Here is an 18,279-nt window from a genome sequence, read left to right as displayed (position 1 = left end):
TCTACATCCTGCCTAACATTACTTTTTATAAGCGTCTCTTGCCTTCTTGTCCTGTGGAAATCAGAGACTGTCTAAAATTTTCCTAATTTTATTTTTTGCTTTATGCTCAAATAAAGAACTCATCCCAAATAGTTACATGTAATACTGTGATCCATCCTTGCATTCCTTGGTGTACACTTTCATATAGAAAGGTGAAGATACAGAACGTGGATTATGCATGGGCTGCAGGGGCCTGTGTGTCCTCTAAAATGGTAGGCAGAGTTGTATGTTTTTGTGTGAGTAAATGTTTACAGTTTTCTAAGGTTCATGGATTTTTGTTTGATTGTTATTTGATGAAAATGACATTGACTACTGAATATAGCAGTTAGGAAAAGGAATGATTAAACCACACGAATATTATTTTATTTGTTTATCCAGAGGACATTAAAATTTGAAATGAATAAGTGATAAGTGCTGATTATTTAATTCTGTGTTGCATCACATTATATGATTTAGCAAAGGTAATCAAATAAAAACAAGTTGTCAGGGTTCAATATTAATTTAAAAGGCTTGTCCAAGTCAGAATTATCTTAACAGAAAGCTGTTTGGTACAAAATTGTAGGCAGATATTATTACGGAAATCTTCTTATGTAGATGCCCAAAAAAGGCAACAGCAAAAATATATATAACATTGGGAATTCAATACTCTTGACATTAAGTTTCTGAAAAACTGTTGCGGATATAAGAGTTATAAGATGTAATTAGAAAGGAAATGTGCACTTTAATGATATTTTGAAGGAAATGCAGTCAGAATCCGGATCTAAATTTTTATGTAGATACAAGACAGAGGGCACAATTTGATCATATTTCTGGAAGGACTTATAGAGTTAAAAGCTAGTCTAACTTTCTCCTTATTTTAGGAGAGAAATATTTGGACCTAGAAGAATCACACATTTTAAGAACCCAGAGCTAGTAATTTTGTCCCAACGTTATATTATGAACATCACCAAACAGAGAGAAAGTTGAAAGCATTAGATGAATACTTATTTTTCTACCACCTAGATTCTTCAGTGTACATTTTCTTCTATTTATTTTATCAAATATCTACATCTTTCCACTCCCCTATTCATCCATCAATTCATCTTAATTTTTTGATGCATTTTAAAGTAAGTCGCAGGCATTGCTATTCATCACTCCCTGATTATTTCAGCATGCATATTATTAGCTAAAGTTAAACATTTGTTTGCAGTTCTTTTTGTGAGATAAAATTTACATACCAAAGTACAGAAATCTTAATTTGTTAAATTCATCCACCTGTATAACCAACCCTATCATGATCTAGAACACTGTCATCATCCGTGAAAATTTTCTTGTGCCCCTTACTAATCAATCCTCATTTTCATCTCTGTAGAGGCACATCTAACCGATTTTTTTCTCACCATGGATTAGAGTTGCCTGTTCTAGAACTTCACATAAATTGAATCATACAGTGTAAACTCTTCTGTGTAAGACTTCTTTCTCTCAGCATGATTTTTGGAGGGTTATCCATAATGTAGTATCAATCAGTACTTTGTTCTTGTGATTGTCGGGTTGTATTCCACTGTGTAAATATACCACAGTTTGTTTTTTTTTTGTGTGTGTGTGTTATCTAACACAACAGTTCTTCTTTTTTTTTTTTTTTTAGATGTTGGGGGTAGGAGTTTATTAATTAATTTATTTATTTTTGCTGTATTGGGTCTTTGCCTCTGTGCAAGGGCTTTCTCCAGTTGTGGCAAGTGGGGGCCACTCTTCATCGCGGTGCGCGGGCCTCTCACCATCGCGGCCTCTCTTGTTGTGGAGCACAGGCTCCAGATGTGCAGGCTCAGTAGTTGTGGCTCACGGGCCCAGTTGCTCCGTGGCATGTGAGATCTTCCCAGACTAGGGCTCGAACCCGTGTCCCCTGCATTAGCAGGCAGATTCTCAACCACTGCACCACCAGGGAAGCCCCTATACCACAGTTTTTCCATTCCCTTGTGAGTAGACCCCTGGACTGTCTCCAGATTTTGGCTGTCATGAAAAAAAGCTGCTATAAACATGCATGTACAAGTTTTTTGTGAATGTATGTTTTTATTTCTCTTGGGTAAATACCTAGGAATGAAATTGCTGGATCATAGGGTAGGTGCCTAAATGTTTATATTTGTAAGAAACCACCAGATTTTTTCTCAAAGTGGTTTATTTTACATGCTCACTAACAGCATGTGGGAATTCCAGTTGTTTCACATCCGTTTGATGATCTTGATTTTCTAATTTAGCCATGCTGGTGGGTGTGTACTAATAAGACATTGTGGTTTTAATTTGCATTTCCCTGATGACTAATGATGTTGAACACTTTTGATGAGTTTATTGGCCATTTGTTATTTTTGTGAAGTGCATATTCATATCTCCTGCCCACTTTTTATTGGACTGCATTTTTATTATTGAGTTGTAGGAGTATTTTGTATATACTAGACACTAGCTTGTCATCAGACACATGTTTTGAGAATATTTCCCTCCCAGTCTGTGGCTTGCAAACTCATTTACTTAACAGGGTCTTTTGATGAACAGATTTTAATTTTAATGTAGTATAATTTATTATTTTTTCATGTATAGTTATTGCTCTCTGTGTCTTAAATCTTTGCCTTCCCTCAAAATATGTTTCCCTCATATTCTCCTGGGTTTTTTAAGAAGCTTTATACTTTCAGTTTTTATTTTTAGGACTGTGATCCATTTAAAATTGGTTGTGTGTATGGTATATGAGGTTGGTGTCAAGGTTCTTTTTTTCCCAAATATATAGCTGTGTTTGAGCACCATTTGTGGAATAGACTTTCCGTTTCTCATTGGATTGCTTTGGGACCTTTGAAAAAATTAAAGCAAATGACTTTAAGTATGATCTATTTCTTGGCTCTATATTTTCCATTCCTTTGATACATTCATGGATTTTCATGCCATCACTATTCTGTCTTGATTACTGTAGCTTTGGAGGTCTTGAAGTCATGTATTACAATCATACAGCTTGTTTTCTTTGTTTTACTCCCAAGACTGTTTTGGATATTTTAGTTCTTTTTTATTACCATATACGGGTTAGAATCAGGTCGTCAGTTTCTACTTAAAAAAAAATTCCTTGAGGGGCTTATGATAGGGATCGCACTGAATGTACAGAAAAATTTGGGGGAGAACTGACATCTTAAAAATGTTGAGTCTCACAATCCATTCTTTACTTTTTTAGGTCTCCTTTCATTTCCTGTAGCAATATTTTATAGAGATGTAGAGATCTTTCATGTCTTGTTAAAATTATTATTAGCTTTTTTGTTTTACCACTGCTGTTATAAATGGAAGTGTATTTAAAATTTTATTTTCCAATTGTTTCTGCCAGTGTGTAAAATACAACGGGTTTTTTATATTGACCTTGTATCTTGCTACCTTGGAAATTCACTCATCACTTTTAATTATTGCTCTGTAAGTTTTTTGGGATTTTCTATATAAATAAACATACCATCTGAAAGTAGAGACAGTTATACTTGTTTCTTTTCAAACTTTATGCTTTTTTTTTCTTTTTCTTGCTGTATTGCACTACGTAGAACCTCCAGTAAGATGCAGAATAGACATGGTGAGAGTGAAATCCTTACCTAGCTCCTGATTTTAGGGAAATATAATCTTTCATACTTAATTATAAAATTGATTATAAGCTTTTTATATAAGACCTTATCAAGTAAGTTTTTTTCTATGCAAAGCTTTGCTTTCTCAAGGGTTTCTCTTTTTTAGTCATGATAAATGTTGAATTTTGTTGAAAGACTTTTTTTCTGCATCAGTTGTAGCAACTATATTTCTGTTGTTTCTGCTAATGTACACTGATCAGTTTTTCAAATGATAAAGTAACCGAACATACTGGGCTAAGCCATACATTGTCATGATTTGTTATCCATGCTACATATTGCTAGAGTTTGTTAGGGTTTTTTACATTTATTGTGAGGGATATTGGTCTGGGTTTTTTTTTTTTTTCCTTACAATAGCTTTGTCAGGCTTTTATACGCTGGGATACACAGATGAATTGGAAAATGTTCTCTATTTCTCTGTTTTCTGAAGGACATTGTGTGAGATTAATTTCATTTCTTCCTTAAATGTTCAGTAGAATTCACCAATGAAGTCATCTGGGCCTGGAGTTTTAACTAAGGAGGGATTTTAAATTATAAATTTATTTCTTTATTATCGACTCTTCAGAGTATCTGTTTCTTCTTATGGCAGTTTTGGCAGTTATAGTTTTTGAGAAAATTTCCTTTGTTTCTTGAAATTACACAAGCTTATTTTTATTTTACTTTTTATTTTAGATTCAAGGGAAGTTATCTTTATTTTCTTAACTTTTTATTTTATATTGGAGTATAGTTGATTAACAATGTTGTGTTAGTTTCAGGTGTACAGCAAAGTGATTTAGTTATACATATACATGTATCTATTCTTTTTCAAGTTCTTTTCCCATTTAGGTTGTTAGATAATATTAAGCAGAGTTCCCTGTGCTTTACAGTAGGTCCTTTTTCGTTATCCATTTTAAATATAGCACTGTGTACATGTCAATCTCAAACTCCCTAACTATCCCTCCCCCTCATCCTTATCCCCTGGTGACCATAAGTTGATTCTCTAAGTCTATGAGTCTGTTTCTGTTTTGTAAATAAGTTCATTTGTATCTTTTCCTTTTAGATTTCACATATAGAGAAAATTTATATTTCATCTAAGTTTTTTTATTTATTGTCATAAAAGTTGTTCAAGATATTCCCTGATCATATTTTTTAAGTACATAGGATACATAAGGATAACTCTTCTTTTATTCCTAATATTGGTAAATCTGTGTTGTTTTCCTGATCGGTCTAGCTGGGGACTTATCAATTTTCTTGATCTTTTCAAAAAAATCAACCTTGTTGGATTTGTTCATTTTCTCAGTTATTCATTTTCTATTTTATTGCCTTTTACTGTTATCTCTCATCTTTTTATTTTGTTCATTGTTATTTCCTTAGCTTTTAAGGTAGAAACTTAGGTCATTGATTTGGACCTAATTTTTTCTAAAATAAATATCTAAAGCCATAAATTTTCCTCTAAGTATTATTTGCAATTCTTAATTTTTTAATCTGTAGTATTTTCCTTATAACTTAGTTGAAATGTTTTCTAATTTCCCTAGTGATTTCTTTTTCAACATGTGGTTAATGAGAAATGTATTTTTTAAACATCTTTATTGGAGTATAATTGCTTTACAATGGTGTGTTAGTTTCTGCTTTATAACAAAGTGAATTGGCTATACATATACATATATCCCCATATCTCTTCCCTCTTGCATATTGTTTAATTTCCAAATATTTGGAGATGTCTAGATATCTTAGTGTGTTGAAGAACCCAAAGATTACCTCCATTATCTCTGTCTGGTGTTCACACTCTGTATACTTTGAGTGTGAGTGGACCTGAGACTTGAGTGTGAGTGGACCTGTGACTTGCTTCCAGCCAATAAGGTTTGGCAAAGATGAAGATACCAAATCTGTTGAGACTGTAGCCCTAGTCCACACCTGGATTGCAGTCTTGATTCACAGAAACTGTGAGATAATAAATATGTGTTGTTTTAAATTTCTAAACCTATCATAATTTGCTAAACAGCAATAGAAAAGTCAATATGCTTATTGTTCTTGATTTTTAATTTAACTTCATCATGATCAGAGAACATTCTTTATATGATTTCCATTATTTTCAATTTATTGCTTCTTGTTTTCTGAGTGAGTATATAGTGTGTACTAGTACCATGTGAATTTAACAATAATGTAGATTTTGAAGAGGTGGTGTATTTTTATAATATTAAATATCAATCTTATACATATAAAGTAGTTCAAGATGTTTGATAATGTTCAGACTTTCTAAATCTTCATTAGGCATATGTGTATTTTTTATTGTCTTTATGAAAAATGACACATTTATCATTATTAAAAGTTTAAAAATTTTCTGCTAATACTCTGTCTTGAAGTCTATTTTATCTGATACTAATATAACCACTCCGGGTTTCTAATGCTTCTTGTTTTCATTGTATAGCTTTTTCCACCCACTTATTTTCAATCTACTGTTTCTTTATATTAAGGTGAATCTCTTTAGATAGCGCATAATTAGGTCCACTTATTTGTTCTAAATCCATTCTGACAATCCCTGTATTTTAAGCTAAAAAACAAGATATAAGTTTCTATGCCAATGTTCAGTTATTTTTCTCTAAGGAAGTTGTGATCACCCTTAAACTTTCTGGTTTTGATAAGTGTTGTCCAAGCGGGATTGTCTTATGTGTATTTTAGATTTCTTCTTGCTCATCTCATATTCATTTGTACTGAGCTTTATTCAAAGTTCAAAGTATGCTGGATCCTTGACAACAGATTTCTAGGAAAGTTTGTGCTTTCATCTCATATTTCTGCAAAATGCTGGCTGTGGTTATGAGATGATATAGATCCCTACTTTTCTGACCTACTTGTGGTCTAGTTTGCTCTGTAGGATCAGTGTTCTTCTCTGTGTACTGTGGATGCCTGTGGTGTTTTAACCCATTTGGGTGAGAAGAGTCACTTACTTACCTGAATTCTGATCAGTAAAGCAGAAACTCTATTACATTGCTACATAGATTCCACAATAATTCCAGGATAACACCCCTGGAAATTGCAAGATACTTACTAAGGGATAGGCTACACAGATAACAGTTTGTTAACTCTTCATATAATCAGGGCTTCTTAAAAAACAAGACCAAACGATAAAGTCAACTTTAAAGTCTATAGAATTAATTACACGTTAATTTCTGAAGAGTATAGTCTGTCCTTATTTACATGTCTCCTTATATCTGCACATCTATCCCACATAATCAGAGTGGAAGCACTAATATTTTAAAGTCATTATCATACCTCCAATTCAAAACTCCAAAAGTGCACTAAAGCATATCTGTTATTTCGTTAACAAATAAAATTATCTGGAAATAGAAAATCTTAAATTGTCTTTGTCAACACTGTATTTATATTGAAATTTCAGTGAAGCTTTAAAAAATAGCAGTGAAAGATTGTATCTTTTCTTTTTACTTTTTATTTTTCCAGCCTTATTCCTGTATTGGGTAATGGCCTTTATCACGAAAACCATAAAGTTGGTCAAATACTGGCAGTCTGGTTGGGGAGTATCAGACCTGCGTTTCTGCATCACAGGCATAATGGTCATCTTGAATGGACTCCTGATGGCTGTGGAGATCAATGTCATTCGTGTCAGAGTAGGTATCTAGTGATTTTTGTGTAGTTACTGGAGTTCAAGACCTGAATATTAAAGATCATTGTCAGTTAAGAATCAGTATTTAAGAGGATAAACAGTGGAATATCATCTATGTGTATAAATATAAAATTGAACTAATTACTAAGTTTCAGACCATTAATGTTCCCGAAATCTCAATATGACCCTGGAATCTATTTACTGTATTCATTCATAAATATTGATCAAGTGCCTATGATGTGCCAAACATTATGCTTAGTCTATATTATAGATGAAACTGTTTTCATCAGGTAGTTCCATCATCCATGATTGGTCCAAAGCAAACCTGGCTTAATCAAACTCGTGTATTCGCAGAAATTTTGAATGGAAAAGAAGATAACCTAATCCAGTTTGCTCATTTCATTGATGAAGAAACTTCCATAGACATATCTCTAGCTTTAGAGCCAAAGTAATATGGTCAATCTCATACCTGGTCTGTGATTACAAACCTCTTGTACTTATTTCCCGCCACATAACGCTGCCCGTTATATAGTGTGAAATAATAGTGACTGATTTTTCAATGTTCATTTTCCGTCAGAGCACTCTGAATTTGCTGTGAATGACAAGATAAATGTTGCAATGGATAGTGGAAACAGCGAACAGCAGCCAGACCACAAATTAACAGAGTGACTCAACAGTGGTGTTGCTAACACATTTAAGCAACCTGCATGATGTAAAAATATTCATTTAGTTGAATCTACCACTAAGTATCATGAAATATCGTGAAAGGATATCACGAAAGATTGATTTTTAGTGATAACTCTCTTTTAAAGGGGTAATTGATTTTTAGCATTGGCCCAAGTGTATTAAGTGTGAAATTCTGGAATTTAATTAGAATGTAGTCACAACAAAAGGGATTTTTTTTCCTCAAAAGGATATTTCAGAAAGGGATGGAAAGAAGTATGAAAATATGAATTTTGGCCTCATGAAATGAAACTGTAGGAAAGGTTAAATTTTATTTTTAATATGTGTAAAAAGAATTAGGTTGTTATGCTGTGGAATTTTTCTTGCCACAGAGATATGTGTTCTTCATGAATCCTCAGAAAGTAAAGCCTCCTGAAGACCTCCAGGATCTGGGTGTGAGATTTCTTCAACCGTTTGTGAATTTACTGTCAAAAGCAACATACTGGTGGATGAACACGCTCATCATATCCGCTCATAAAAAGCCTATTGATCTGAAGGCGATTGGAAAATTACCAATAGCAATGAGGGCGGTGACAAATTATGTTTGTTTGAAAGATGCATATGAAGAACAAAAGGTAAGTTAGTATCTGTTTTTCATGTCCGTGATTGTAGAGAATGGGCCTATTAATATAAAGGCACTAAGCTTAAATAACACGTACAGTTAAGGAAGAACAGATTTTCTCAATCTGTCTTTCCCAGTAGTTTTGAGTCAGGATAACTGGGCTGCTGAGAATATACCAGAAGAGCCTATGAAATATGGTGTGTTAGTTGCCCAGTCACTACATGAGGAGAGACAGAGAGAACACTGTCTTTTCTCTAGGACCAAATAGAAAGTAAGCATTAAGTTCAATAATTGTGTATGTCTAGTCCTTGTCACCATATATTAATAATTCATGGAATTTTTATTGTCTTTTTTCAGGTATCTTGTCAATAATGTTGTTATTTAAAGGGAAAGTATCCATGAATAACTTTTGAGAAACGAAAACGCTTAAATTAATTATTAATTAAAATTTGGATTCTGTATTTCAAAATTGGGGAACTAAATTAAATAAAGGGGCATCATCTACCTACTCCATGTATCATCCTACATATCTGTCAAAATTGGTTTCTTCTTGTACTTTCTTTGGGTATTTATAATTGCTTTTAAAAATTTAAATATCAGAATCTTTGGATATTTTCAATTTGTCTTGTTATCATTCTGAGTAGTTCTGTGTGATAGCCGCTGTGGAAGATGTGTTTTATATTGCTATCACCTACAGATATTAGTGTAATTAAAAATAGCAGTATTTACACCAGCATTGGAAGGGAATTGGGTATGATGGATCAGTTAAAGAGTTTTTGGCTGTTCTAAATCAAGATCAACAAAGCATTTATGGTAAATGATGAAAATGACCTCTGTTTTGTGTCAAAAATGTGTGTTATGAAATTAATATTGCAGGAAATGGTTACTACAAATGAACCTGAGTCATCTCTCTGGTTTCACCTCTGGGAAAAGTATTGCATTTTTTTTTTTTTTTTTTTTTTTTGCTTTTGCGGTACGCGGGCCTCTCACTGTTGTGGCCTCTCCCGTTGCGGAGCACAGGCTCTGGATGCGCAGGCTCAGCGGCCATGGCTCACGGGCCCAGCCGCTCCTCAGCATGTGGGATCCTCCCGGACTGGGGCACAAACCCGTGTCCCCTGCATCGGCAGGCAGACTCTCAACCACTGCGCCACCAGGGAAGCCCTGCGTAATATTTTAAAAACTTCTTTTCTAAAGTAAAGATGAATGCTATAGCCTAAGCATAGCCTAAATTTTCTGAGTGCTCTTTATAATACAGTCACTTGAACTCGGTGTGTTAATGTCTTTTATCAATAAACTTTAAAAAATAACTGAATTATTCATCTCACAAGGAGTTGAATATGAAACATGATTGAACTATAATGCATTGAGTTAGCTTCTTTGCCACAATGAAGAAACTCTATCTACTTCCTCTCCAAGATGTAATTATAATTGTTCAGGTCTTAAAATCTTTTCAACACATGATTATAGAAGTGTGAAGCCATGAGTTGGCTTAAGCAAATATGCCATTCTTCATTCTGCATTTCTTTGAGGAATAACTAGCAAACACAAGTCTAATGTAACTTTTAAAAAATTATTGACCCTCATTTATGGAGATGTGAAATACCTGGAGAAGAAACAATTTGAAGTTGGATGATCTCTTTTGTTTAGCTTGTAACTTGATAGGTGAATCTCTTGTGATCTGGTGACTTCAGAAATCTTAACTAGACTGTCAATAACCTGGACCTTTGTATTTTACTATTTTCTTTTCCATACAGTGTTATTTGGTAATATTCATGACAGATTTATTCATTTTCTAAGTCAAAGGGAATTAAAATTAGTTTGGTCTTAAGAATTTGGGGTCATCCTTTGACAACTAAAAATAATACAAAATGTTTGAAAAACTGGCCTGGTTACTTTTCATTCTCTCTATTTCATTAAAACACATTCAGTAGTTATTTTTTACAAAGGATGCAAGGATACCAGACTATATGTACTATATTGAAAGGGATTCAGTAACATTTATTTTTAATCTTTTAAAATGTCAGAAATATTGGAAGAGATTCCCATAGTTCCTAAGATTAATTGCCGCTCTATTATTTTATTATGGTTCATCAAGTTTTTTTTTTTTTCTTTCAGAAAAAAGTGGCCGATCGTCCAAATCGGACTCCATCTATATGGCTAGCAATGTACACAGCTTTTGGGAGACCAATTCTACTTAGTAGCACATTTCGTTATCTTGCTGACTTACTGGGTTTTGCTGGACCTCTCTGTATTTCTGGAATAGTTCAACGTGTGAATGAAACCCAGAATGGGACAAATAACACAACAGGGGTAAGTTTGTGGTGCTTTTGAAAGGAAACATATTATTGGCAAATTTCTTTATAATTGTTACTTTTTTGAAGTGCAGTTTTATGAGCAGTTCAAACAGGCTTATTTACAGAGAATTGAATGCTTTTTAAAAGAAAGAAAACAATAATTTTCCTTGTAGAGAAAAACATGAGTGTATGTATTCAATGAATGGATGTGGCCAACAAAATTATTTTTCAGATTCAGAGGCTATAAACATTTAATAAGCATTTACTGTGTGCCAGAAACGATGCTCAGAAATTTCATATTGATTATTTTATTAGATCTTTATAGCAATTCTGTAAAAAATTTTCATTCATGAGTACATGAGGGTGGCTGAGTCACTTTTTTAGAGGCCTATGACCAATGATATCGGCAATGTGATTTGTAGTATGTACTTTTATCTTTTCCTATATAGTAAAAGCTATCACCCTGTTTCACAATTATCAGGGCAAGTCACATTATACTTTTATTAGATATGATGTTACTGTTGGGGACTATATAGTATACATTATTTGCTGTTATAAATTTATATCTTATATTTCCTGTTCTTAAGAAAGTCTGCATCATGAACTTCCTACCTACTTTCTTTCTAAAATAAGAGTTGATTTCCCTAGTTTCACATATAGAAACTCTAGTCCCGATGAATCAGTTTTCCTTTTCTATTCTCTCAATCTAATTTCCTGTCCTCTTTTCTTTACCTATTAAAATTGTACACATTTTCAAAGCCTGCAGTAAATGCTGCATCTTTGGTGAAACTTTTTCTGCTTGTCCTCGTTGGAATTTGACTCTCCTTGGTACCCTTCTAACACGTTGTTCACTTTGCATTGACACTTACCATAAATGCTATTTATAATGAAGCAGGTTATTTATGGATATACTTACCTTTCTAGGATGTGAGCTCTTTTAAACAGAGCAACTAGGAACAGTTCCTATTTGTGCCCACAACGCTTAGCCCAGTTCCTTGCATATATTAGTGCTCAATTGTAATAGAGGTGAACCAGATATTTTACCATTGAATAAACGTTTGTGATGTTTTGTCCCTAGTAGCCTGATTTACATAGAGATATCGGAATTCCACATAGAATTCCATCATCCCTCTCCCTTACACGTATTAACCACGTATTTTTCTGAGAAGGAAGACACTTACACATTTGTATGTATCCCCAGGAAAGAAGAGGAAGGGACCAGAAGTAGAATTTAATGGATCTAAACCATAAAAACTGAAGAGTGCCCAAATTGACATGTGTTGCTTTTCCCTTACTTCTAACAAACAAGTTACCATATGCTAGTTACAAACAAAAAGCAATCAATCTGTATATTCTTATGATGACTTAAGTCATAATCTGACTAAAACAGTTTTTCATAAGTTGTGTTTTGTCACTGAAAGTGTCATGTGGGTGAAATAAATAGCCAAATTATGTATTTTATAATTTATAATTTATTTCATTATATGAATTCAGATAGATGAAGATCAGAAAAAGTCAACTCTGTAGAATTATTTTAAATTAATAAGGCTATGGAAATTGTATTTTTGTTTCATTGGTCTTGGAAATTTTATTTTTGTCCCATTGGTCTTGCTGACCGACTATCAACTTTGTAACTTCTACTTCTAAATTACAGTCTAACTAACTTCTATCTTGGTTTACTATTTTCCAGTTAAGTAAGATAGACTTTATCTTTGTAGAAAATGTATTCAACTTAAAAAATTTTTAATGTACCTTTTTCCCTACAAATGCCTTCAGGCATTTCCAGCCATCTTAATGATCAATTTGGGATTTTTTACATTGAACTGGTTTGTATTTGTATCTGTGGATATTATGAGGAAAAACCAAAATTGCCTTGCCGTGGCTCATTCCATTGCTGTACTATAAAGTCATTGAGTTTTTATATTTAACAACCATGTATTGTTTAATACGTGCAAACTGTATACCAGTATATGAACAGTTTTAATTTATATCTTTTTTTCTTTTGGGATAAGACTTCAGAAACCCTCTCATCAAAGGAATTTCTTGAAAATGCCTATGTTCTAGCAGTTCTTCTGTTCTTGGCTCTTATTCTGCAAAGGACATTTTTGCAGGCTTCCTACTATGTAACCATAGAGACTGGCATTAATCTCCGTGGAGCCCTGCTGGTACGTACAAGCTTTGAATGATCTTGGCCTCTTGAAAATGCCACATACCATCTAGTGATAGGAATGGTAGAGGCTTCAGTTTAGTTTTTTCCTTCCATTTTCACTGTGATATTATGACATCAACACTTCTAGGATCTACTTAATAAAAAAGAACCACAGAACTAATTAATAAACCCACTGAGAATTAACAATAATATTATAATAATATATTAAAATATTTTGAAATCTTGCATTTATTTATTTCTGTTACTATTTGTTCCAGAGATTATGTTTAAATTTGAATATATGTTTAGATTATATCACCAGAAAAAATAAGTTTCTATTTGGTTGAGGACTGAAAGTAATAATACTGAAATGAAAATAATGGTTGACTTAAGAAGATGGCATTATAAGGTTTTTCTCCTTTTTTTCAAAAATTTTTAAAAAGCTGTTTTTTCCAATGAAAATAAATAAGCATAATGTTGATTATTAAGTTTAGAGCTTCAAGTACATTTCTTTTCTTTTCTTTTTTTTTTTCAGGCCATGATATACAATAAAATCCTGCGGCTTTCTACATCTAATTTATCCATGGGTGAGATGACCCTGGGTCAGATCAATAACTTGGTTGCCATTGAAACCAATCAACTCATGTGGTTCTTGTTCCTGTGTCCCAATCTATGGGCTATGCCTGTTCAGGTAGATCAATATAAGTAAGATTCTTATTTACAGAGGAAATAAGAACAAGAAGATATCAGTTTTAAAATTTATTGTTTGTTTTTTCATTTGTAATGGAAATCCAAATCCATGTGTATATCATTCACAGTGCTTGGCACAAAGTAAAGATTTAGAACATGCTTTGTTTTATTTTATCAAAATGTGTTTATACACAGGTCAACTAGGTAGCTGCCTACATGGTGTAATTTAAAGTGCATCAAAAATTCCAGGCTGCCTCTAAATGACTGCATCAGAGGTGACCTGAAGGAAATTTTCATTTTCATTGGAATTCCCAAAGAGCCTAATTGATTAGGCACTAAACATGTGCCGTTGCCCCCAGATGGTCACTAATAAGCTGTTATCATTGGCATATAGGCATGGTTAAAGGCTTTAACTGTACGGATACAATTCATTTGTTGACATCTTGAGCTACGATAAACTGAGCTATTGGGAAATCGAAAAAAACAACAGCAAGAGACGATAACAGGGTTAAAACCTGAGTTTTAAAAAAAGAAGAAGAAGGTGACAAACCGGAGAGGCTAGGCCTAAGTGGTTCAGTCTTCGGTTTGGGAAATAAATTTAAAAAGGGAAGTAAGGTAAGATGGGGCACCAACATTAGCTTCTCCACGGTTTTAGTTAGACCTACCCTTTTTGTCATTAAGTGACGTCTGGGGTCATTGAGGAGCTGACGAGCTCAGATCATTTAGTCCACAAACAACTATCTTGTTCTCTTACATGATGATGCTGGTTCTTACTTTCTATCCCCCTTGCCTTGAAAAGCTAATACAATTCCAAGAGAATATGGGATGTTAAATTTATGGCAGGTGACAACATTTTCTAGAAAAATTTTGTGTTCTTTTAAAAATTTGAAGCCCATTTCAGGTTGAAATCATCCTTGGGACCACTCTGCAACTTCATGCAGTAAATTGGTTCGGCACCAGTTGCACACATCATGACACTAAAAATAAATTCCAGCTATTTAGCCTTTGCCAAATAAGTCATAGCAAAACTCAACTGTCACAGTTGAGTTGACTTCCAAATACACTTAATATAACAATTAAGAAACACTGTAATTTCACTAAAAAATCCTTCCTTTCATGCAGTGGTCCCCACAGCCCTATTCTTTTTCCCCTTGCCTTGTGTTTCCCCTGCTAGATCATAATGGGCGTGATTCTGCTCTACAATTTGCTTGGGTCCAGCGCGTTGGTTGGTGCTGCTGTCATTGTGCTCCTTGCGCCAATTCAGTACTTCATTGCTACAAAGTTGGCAGAGGCTCAGAAGAGCACTCTTGTAAGTAACATCTTTTGGAAACTTTATTAGTAAAATCTAGTCATGCGGTTTTATTTTTAAAATATAGGAAATTAATACATACCACTCAGGATTATTTGGAAATCATTATATTTCATTTCATTTCTTAGGCAGCAAATGGGAAATTTCTGGGTTGCTCAACAATTTTTAAAAGTGGATTTGACATCTAAGATGGAACGATCTTAGACTGTAAATACAAGAATCCCAATGCCTGATGTTTTCATGAGTCATGATGTGAAGAGGCTTTGGATCTTCTTGTAGATCACTTACCTATACTTATGGGTACTAGAGAACCCACTTATGGGTACTTTTGATTACACGTACATTGGATGTCAATTACTGACATGGGAGAAATGGATTGAGGAACAAATAAAGGGTCAGATTTGGTGCTTCTGAAATTAAATGTCCCTAGGATTGAATCAGACCATGTGATGAGCTATGGAGTTACACTGAAATGTTTCAGTGGCAGCTGCTCTGCCTGAGTATGTTTGTGGTCAACTTGGCAAGCAAGAAAAAGCTTGATTATTGACCCTTTCTGGCTTCAATTTGCCATGAAATCATTTTATTTGAGCAAGAATTGGCTTCTTTTAAAGAAATATTTGCAAATAATAAAATTGTTGACAGCATGTTTAGAAATAAAGTTTGATTAAATATGAGCAAGGCTGTCTGTAAATCAGGCGTGAAATGTAGGGATGCTGCCACTGGTGGACTGTTTCCCAAGGTGGTGTTTCTACCATGACAAGCAAGTCTCATGTCACACAAGTGGTTTTTATCACTTGTTTTTCTGCCGCTTCTGACGAGGTTACTTATTATTTCTGTCTGAGCCATCTACCCTCTTTACTCCAGGACACGAATACAGAAAGGTGTGGAAGGGGGACACAAAGAGGGGACATGACAAACCAACATCTGACTTTCATTTAGCCATTCATACTGATTCGTTCACTCACCAAAGCAGTCATTGACAGGTCCTTAACACCCTCAAGAGACAAAAAGGTGAATAAAATCAGATCATTTGCTAATGCTATTTGCAGCAACATGGATGCAACTAGAGATTATCATACTAAGTGAAGTAAGTCAGCAAGAGAAAGACAGATATCATATGATATCACTTATATGTGGAATCTAAAAGATGACACAAATGAACCTATCTATGAAACAGAATCAGGGACATAGAGAACAGACTGATGGTTGCCAAGGGGGAGGGGTTGGGGGAGGGATGGAGTGGGAGGTTGGGGTTAGCAGATGTAGCATTTATACATAGAATGGATAAGCAACAATGTCCTACTGTATAGCATAGGGAGCTATATTCAATATCCTATGAGAAACCATAATGGAAAAGAATATGAAAAAAGAATGTGTATAATATATGTATAACTGAACCACTTTTCTGTACAGCAGTAATTAACACAACATTGTAAATCAACTATACTTCCAAAAAAATCAGATCATTTGCTGCTTTTGCTTCCTCCTATCTGCCTTTTGCCACTCTGCAGATCCTTTTGAGAGTTCACAGGTGATATTGTACTTTCCTAGTAATTCTAATGTAATATTTGGAGGAAAATGAAACAGTTGACTAAAGAGAGGCTTTTGGATCTGCTACACATCCCCTTACAGTTAATCCAAGTGGTTAGCAATCAGTACCTCTCATTTAGGCCTTACACAAGAGCTTATGAAGAAGGAGGTGGAGATTTCTTGAAGTTAAGAATAATAGGCTTGGTTTCAATAAGTGTCTTAGGAAGACTCAATGTGAACACACACAATACTGTACCCTCACATTCCCAAATCAGAAGCAAACTGACTTTTCTTATATTCATTGTTTCTCTTTTCCTAAGTATGAGTGATAGTTCTGAGGGGAGAAAGAAATGATTTAGATATTAGAAGGAGCCATTGGAAGCCTCTTTATCATTTCCCTACATGTCTGTGTGTGTTATCTGCAGACATTATTCAAGGAAATCATGTGAAACTCAAGAAGCTGCTTTTATTTAAACCAAAGCAACAGAGGCATAAACAGTTTTTAGGTGGAAAGAAATTTGAGGCCGTCTCCTTCAACTCTTCATTTTCACACTGGAGGCAGCAGTACAGAGGGTTTCACTGCTTCTCCCGGGAATCTCAGACTCAGAGCCAGGCAGAAATCACGCTCTCCTTAATCTGTATCTAGCACGTGGTCTTGCCTCTCTGATTCACTTGGATGCAGCTTGCATTGTTTTTTATCCCTTTCTTTCATAGGATTATTCCACTGAGAGACTGAAGAAAACAAATGAAATACTGAAAGGCATCAAACTTCTAAAGTTGTACGCCTGGGAGCACATCTTTTGCAAGAGTGTGGAAGAAACAAGAATGAAAGAACTATCCAGTCTCAAAACCTTTGCTCTTTATACATCACTCTCCAGTAAGTTGCTGTTGCTCCGAGGACCACCAAAAAACATGTGGTCTGTTCACTTTAACTTGTGATCATTGAGGCATTCTAGGCCTCAGAGGAAGCCCATTTATTTTCTCCATTTGTGTGGTCCAATAGCCGCTAGCCACGCGAGGTTATTTACATTTAAAGAGCAGAGGTAGGACAAGCTAAGAGTCAAGTAGACCTGAATTCAGGTCTTTGCAAATGTGTGTCTTTGCCATGTTATTTGACATCCGAAATCCTTGGTTTCTTCATCTGTAAAATGGGGATGGTGATGATTAGTAGTACTGATCATTGAAACCCTCTTATCAGTTACAGTTGGGATGCATCATGGGTTTTCAGTAAAAATTTATTTAAATTGATTTGACAGTAATACTGTTGATCTTCTTGTCCCCAAACATCCCTAAAAATTATGTGAGGTTGTCTTCCCTGTCTCTTTGGGAGCTTATGTTATTATATTTCCTCGAAGATTGCATGTGAAATGCCAGCTTTGAAAATTGAGGAGAAAACAGTGTCAGCATTTCCAGATGAAAGAGGCCAAACTGCATTCACATAAAACCCTCTTTTCCAATACACTTTCGAGACTTTTTAAATACAAAGCATTTTCTCCACAACTCTAATTTTAAAAAAGCAATTGCTACAAAAATATTATTGTTTTTTTCCTCAAAGAGTGACACTGAGTACTCTCAAGAATAATGAGTTCGTGTTAGTACAATTCTTCTGAACTTAGCCAAACTACTCTCACTAATATTTGATTTAGTTTGTGTGTCAGTTTTGCTCATTTCTATTGTTCCCCAGACCTTCAACAACTTAAAGTTTTGGAGGTTTATAGATTGTTTCCTTTGAATTCTAAACTACTTGAGTCCTTAGAGATTATAAACACTACTT

At 34.4% G+C, this 18,279-nt stretch overlaps 1 protein-coding gene across 1 annotated transcript in view; it reads left to right on the top strand.

Annotated features, from left to right (window-relative positions):
- Positions 1-18,279, top strand: part of ABCC9 (ATP binding cassette subfamily C member 9) — a 144,738-nt gene that overhangs the window by 12,477 nt on the left and 113,982 nt on the right. Inside the window, exons 6-12 of the mRNA XM_081250073.1 lie at positions 7,086-7,252; positions 8,304-8,546; positions 10,649-10,843; positions 12,840-12,992; positions 13,512-13,667; positions 14,841-14,975; positions 17,220-17,382. Of these exons, the coding sequence (XP_081106199.1) occupies positions 7,086-7,252; positions 8,304-8,546; positions 10,649-10,843; positions 12,840-12,992; positions 13,512-13,667; positions 14,841-14,975; positions 17,220-17,382 (1,212 nt within the window). The remainder of the gene's footprint in view (positions 1-7,085; positions 7,253-8,303; positions 8,547-10,648; positions 10,844-12,839; positions 12,993-13,511; positions 13,668-14,840; positions 14,976-17,219; positions 17,383-18,279) is intronic.

The sequence above is a fragment of the Mesoplodon bidens genome (genome assembly GCF_964165515.1).
Source record: "Mesoplodon bidens genome assembly, chromosome: 11".
NCBI lineage: Eukaryota > Metazoa > Chordata > Mammalia > Artiodactyla > Ziphiidae > Mesoplodon > Mesoplodon bidens.
The sequence above is the reverse complement of the archived record's forward strand: the minus strand, read 5'-3'. Positions and strand labels throughout refer to the sequence as shown.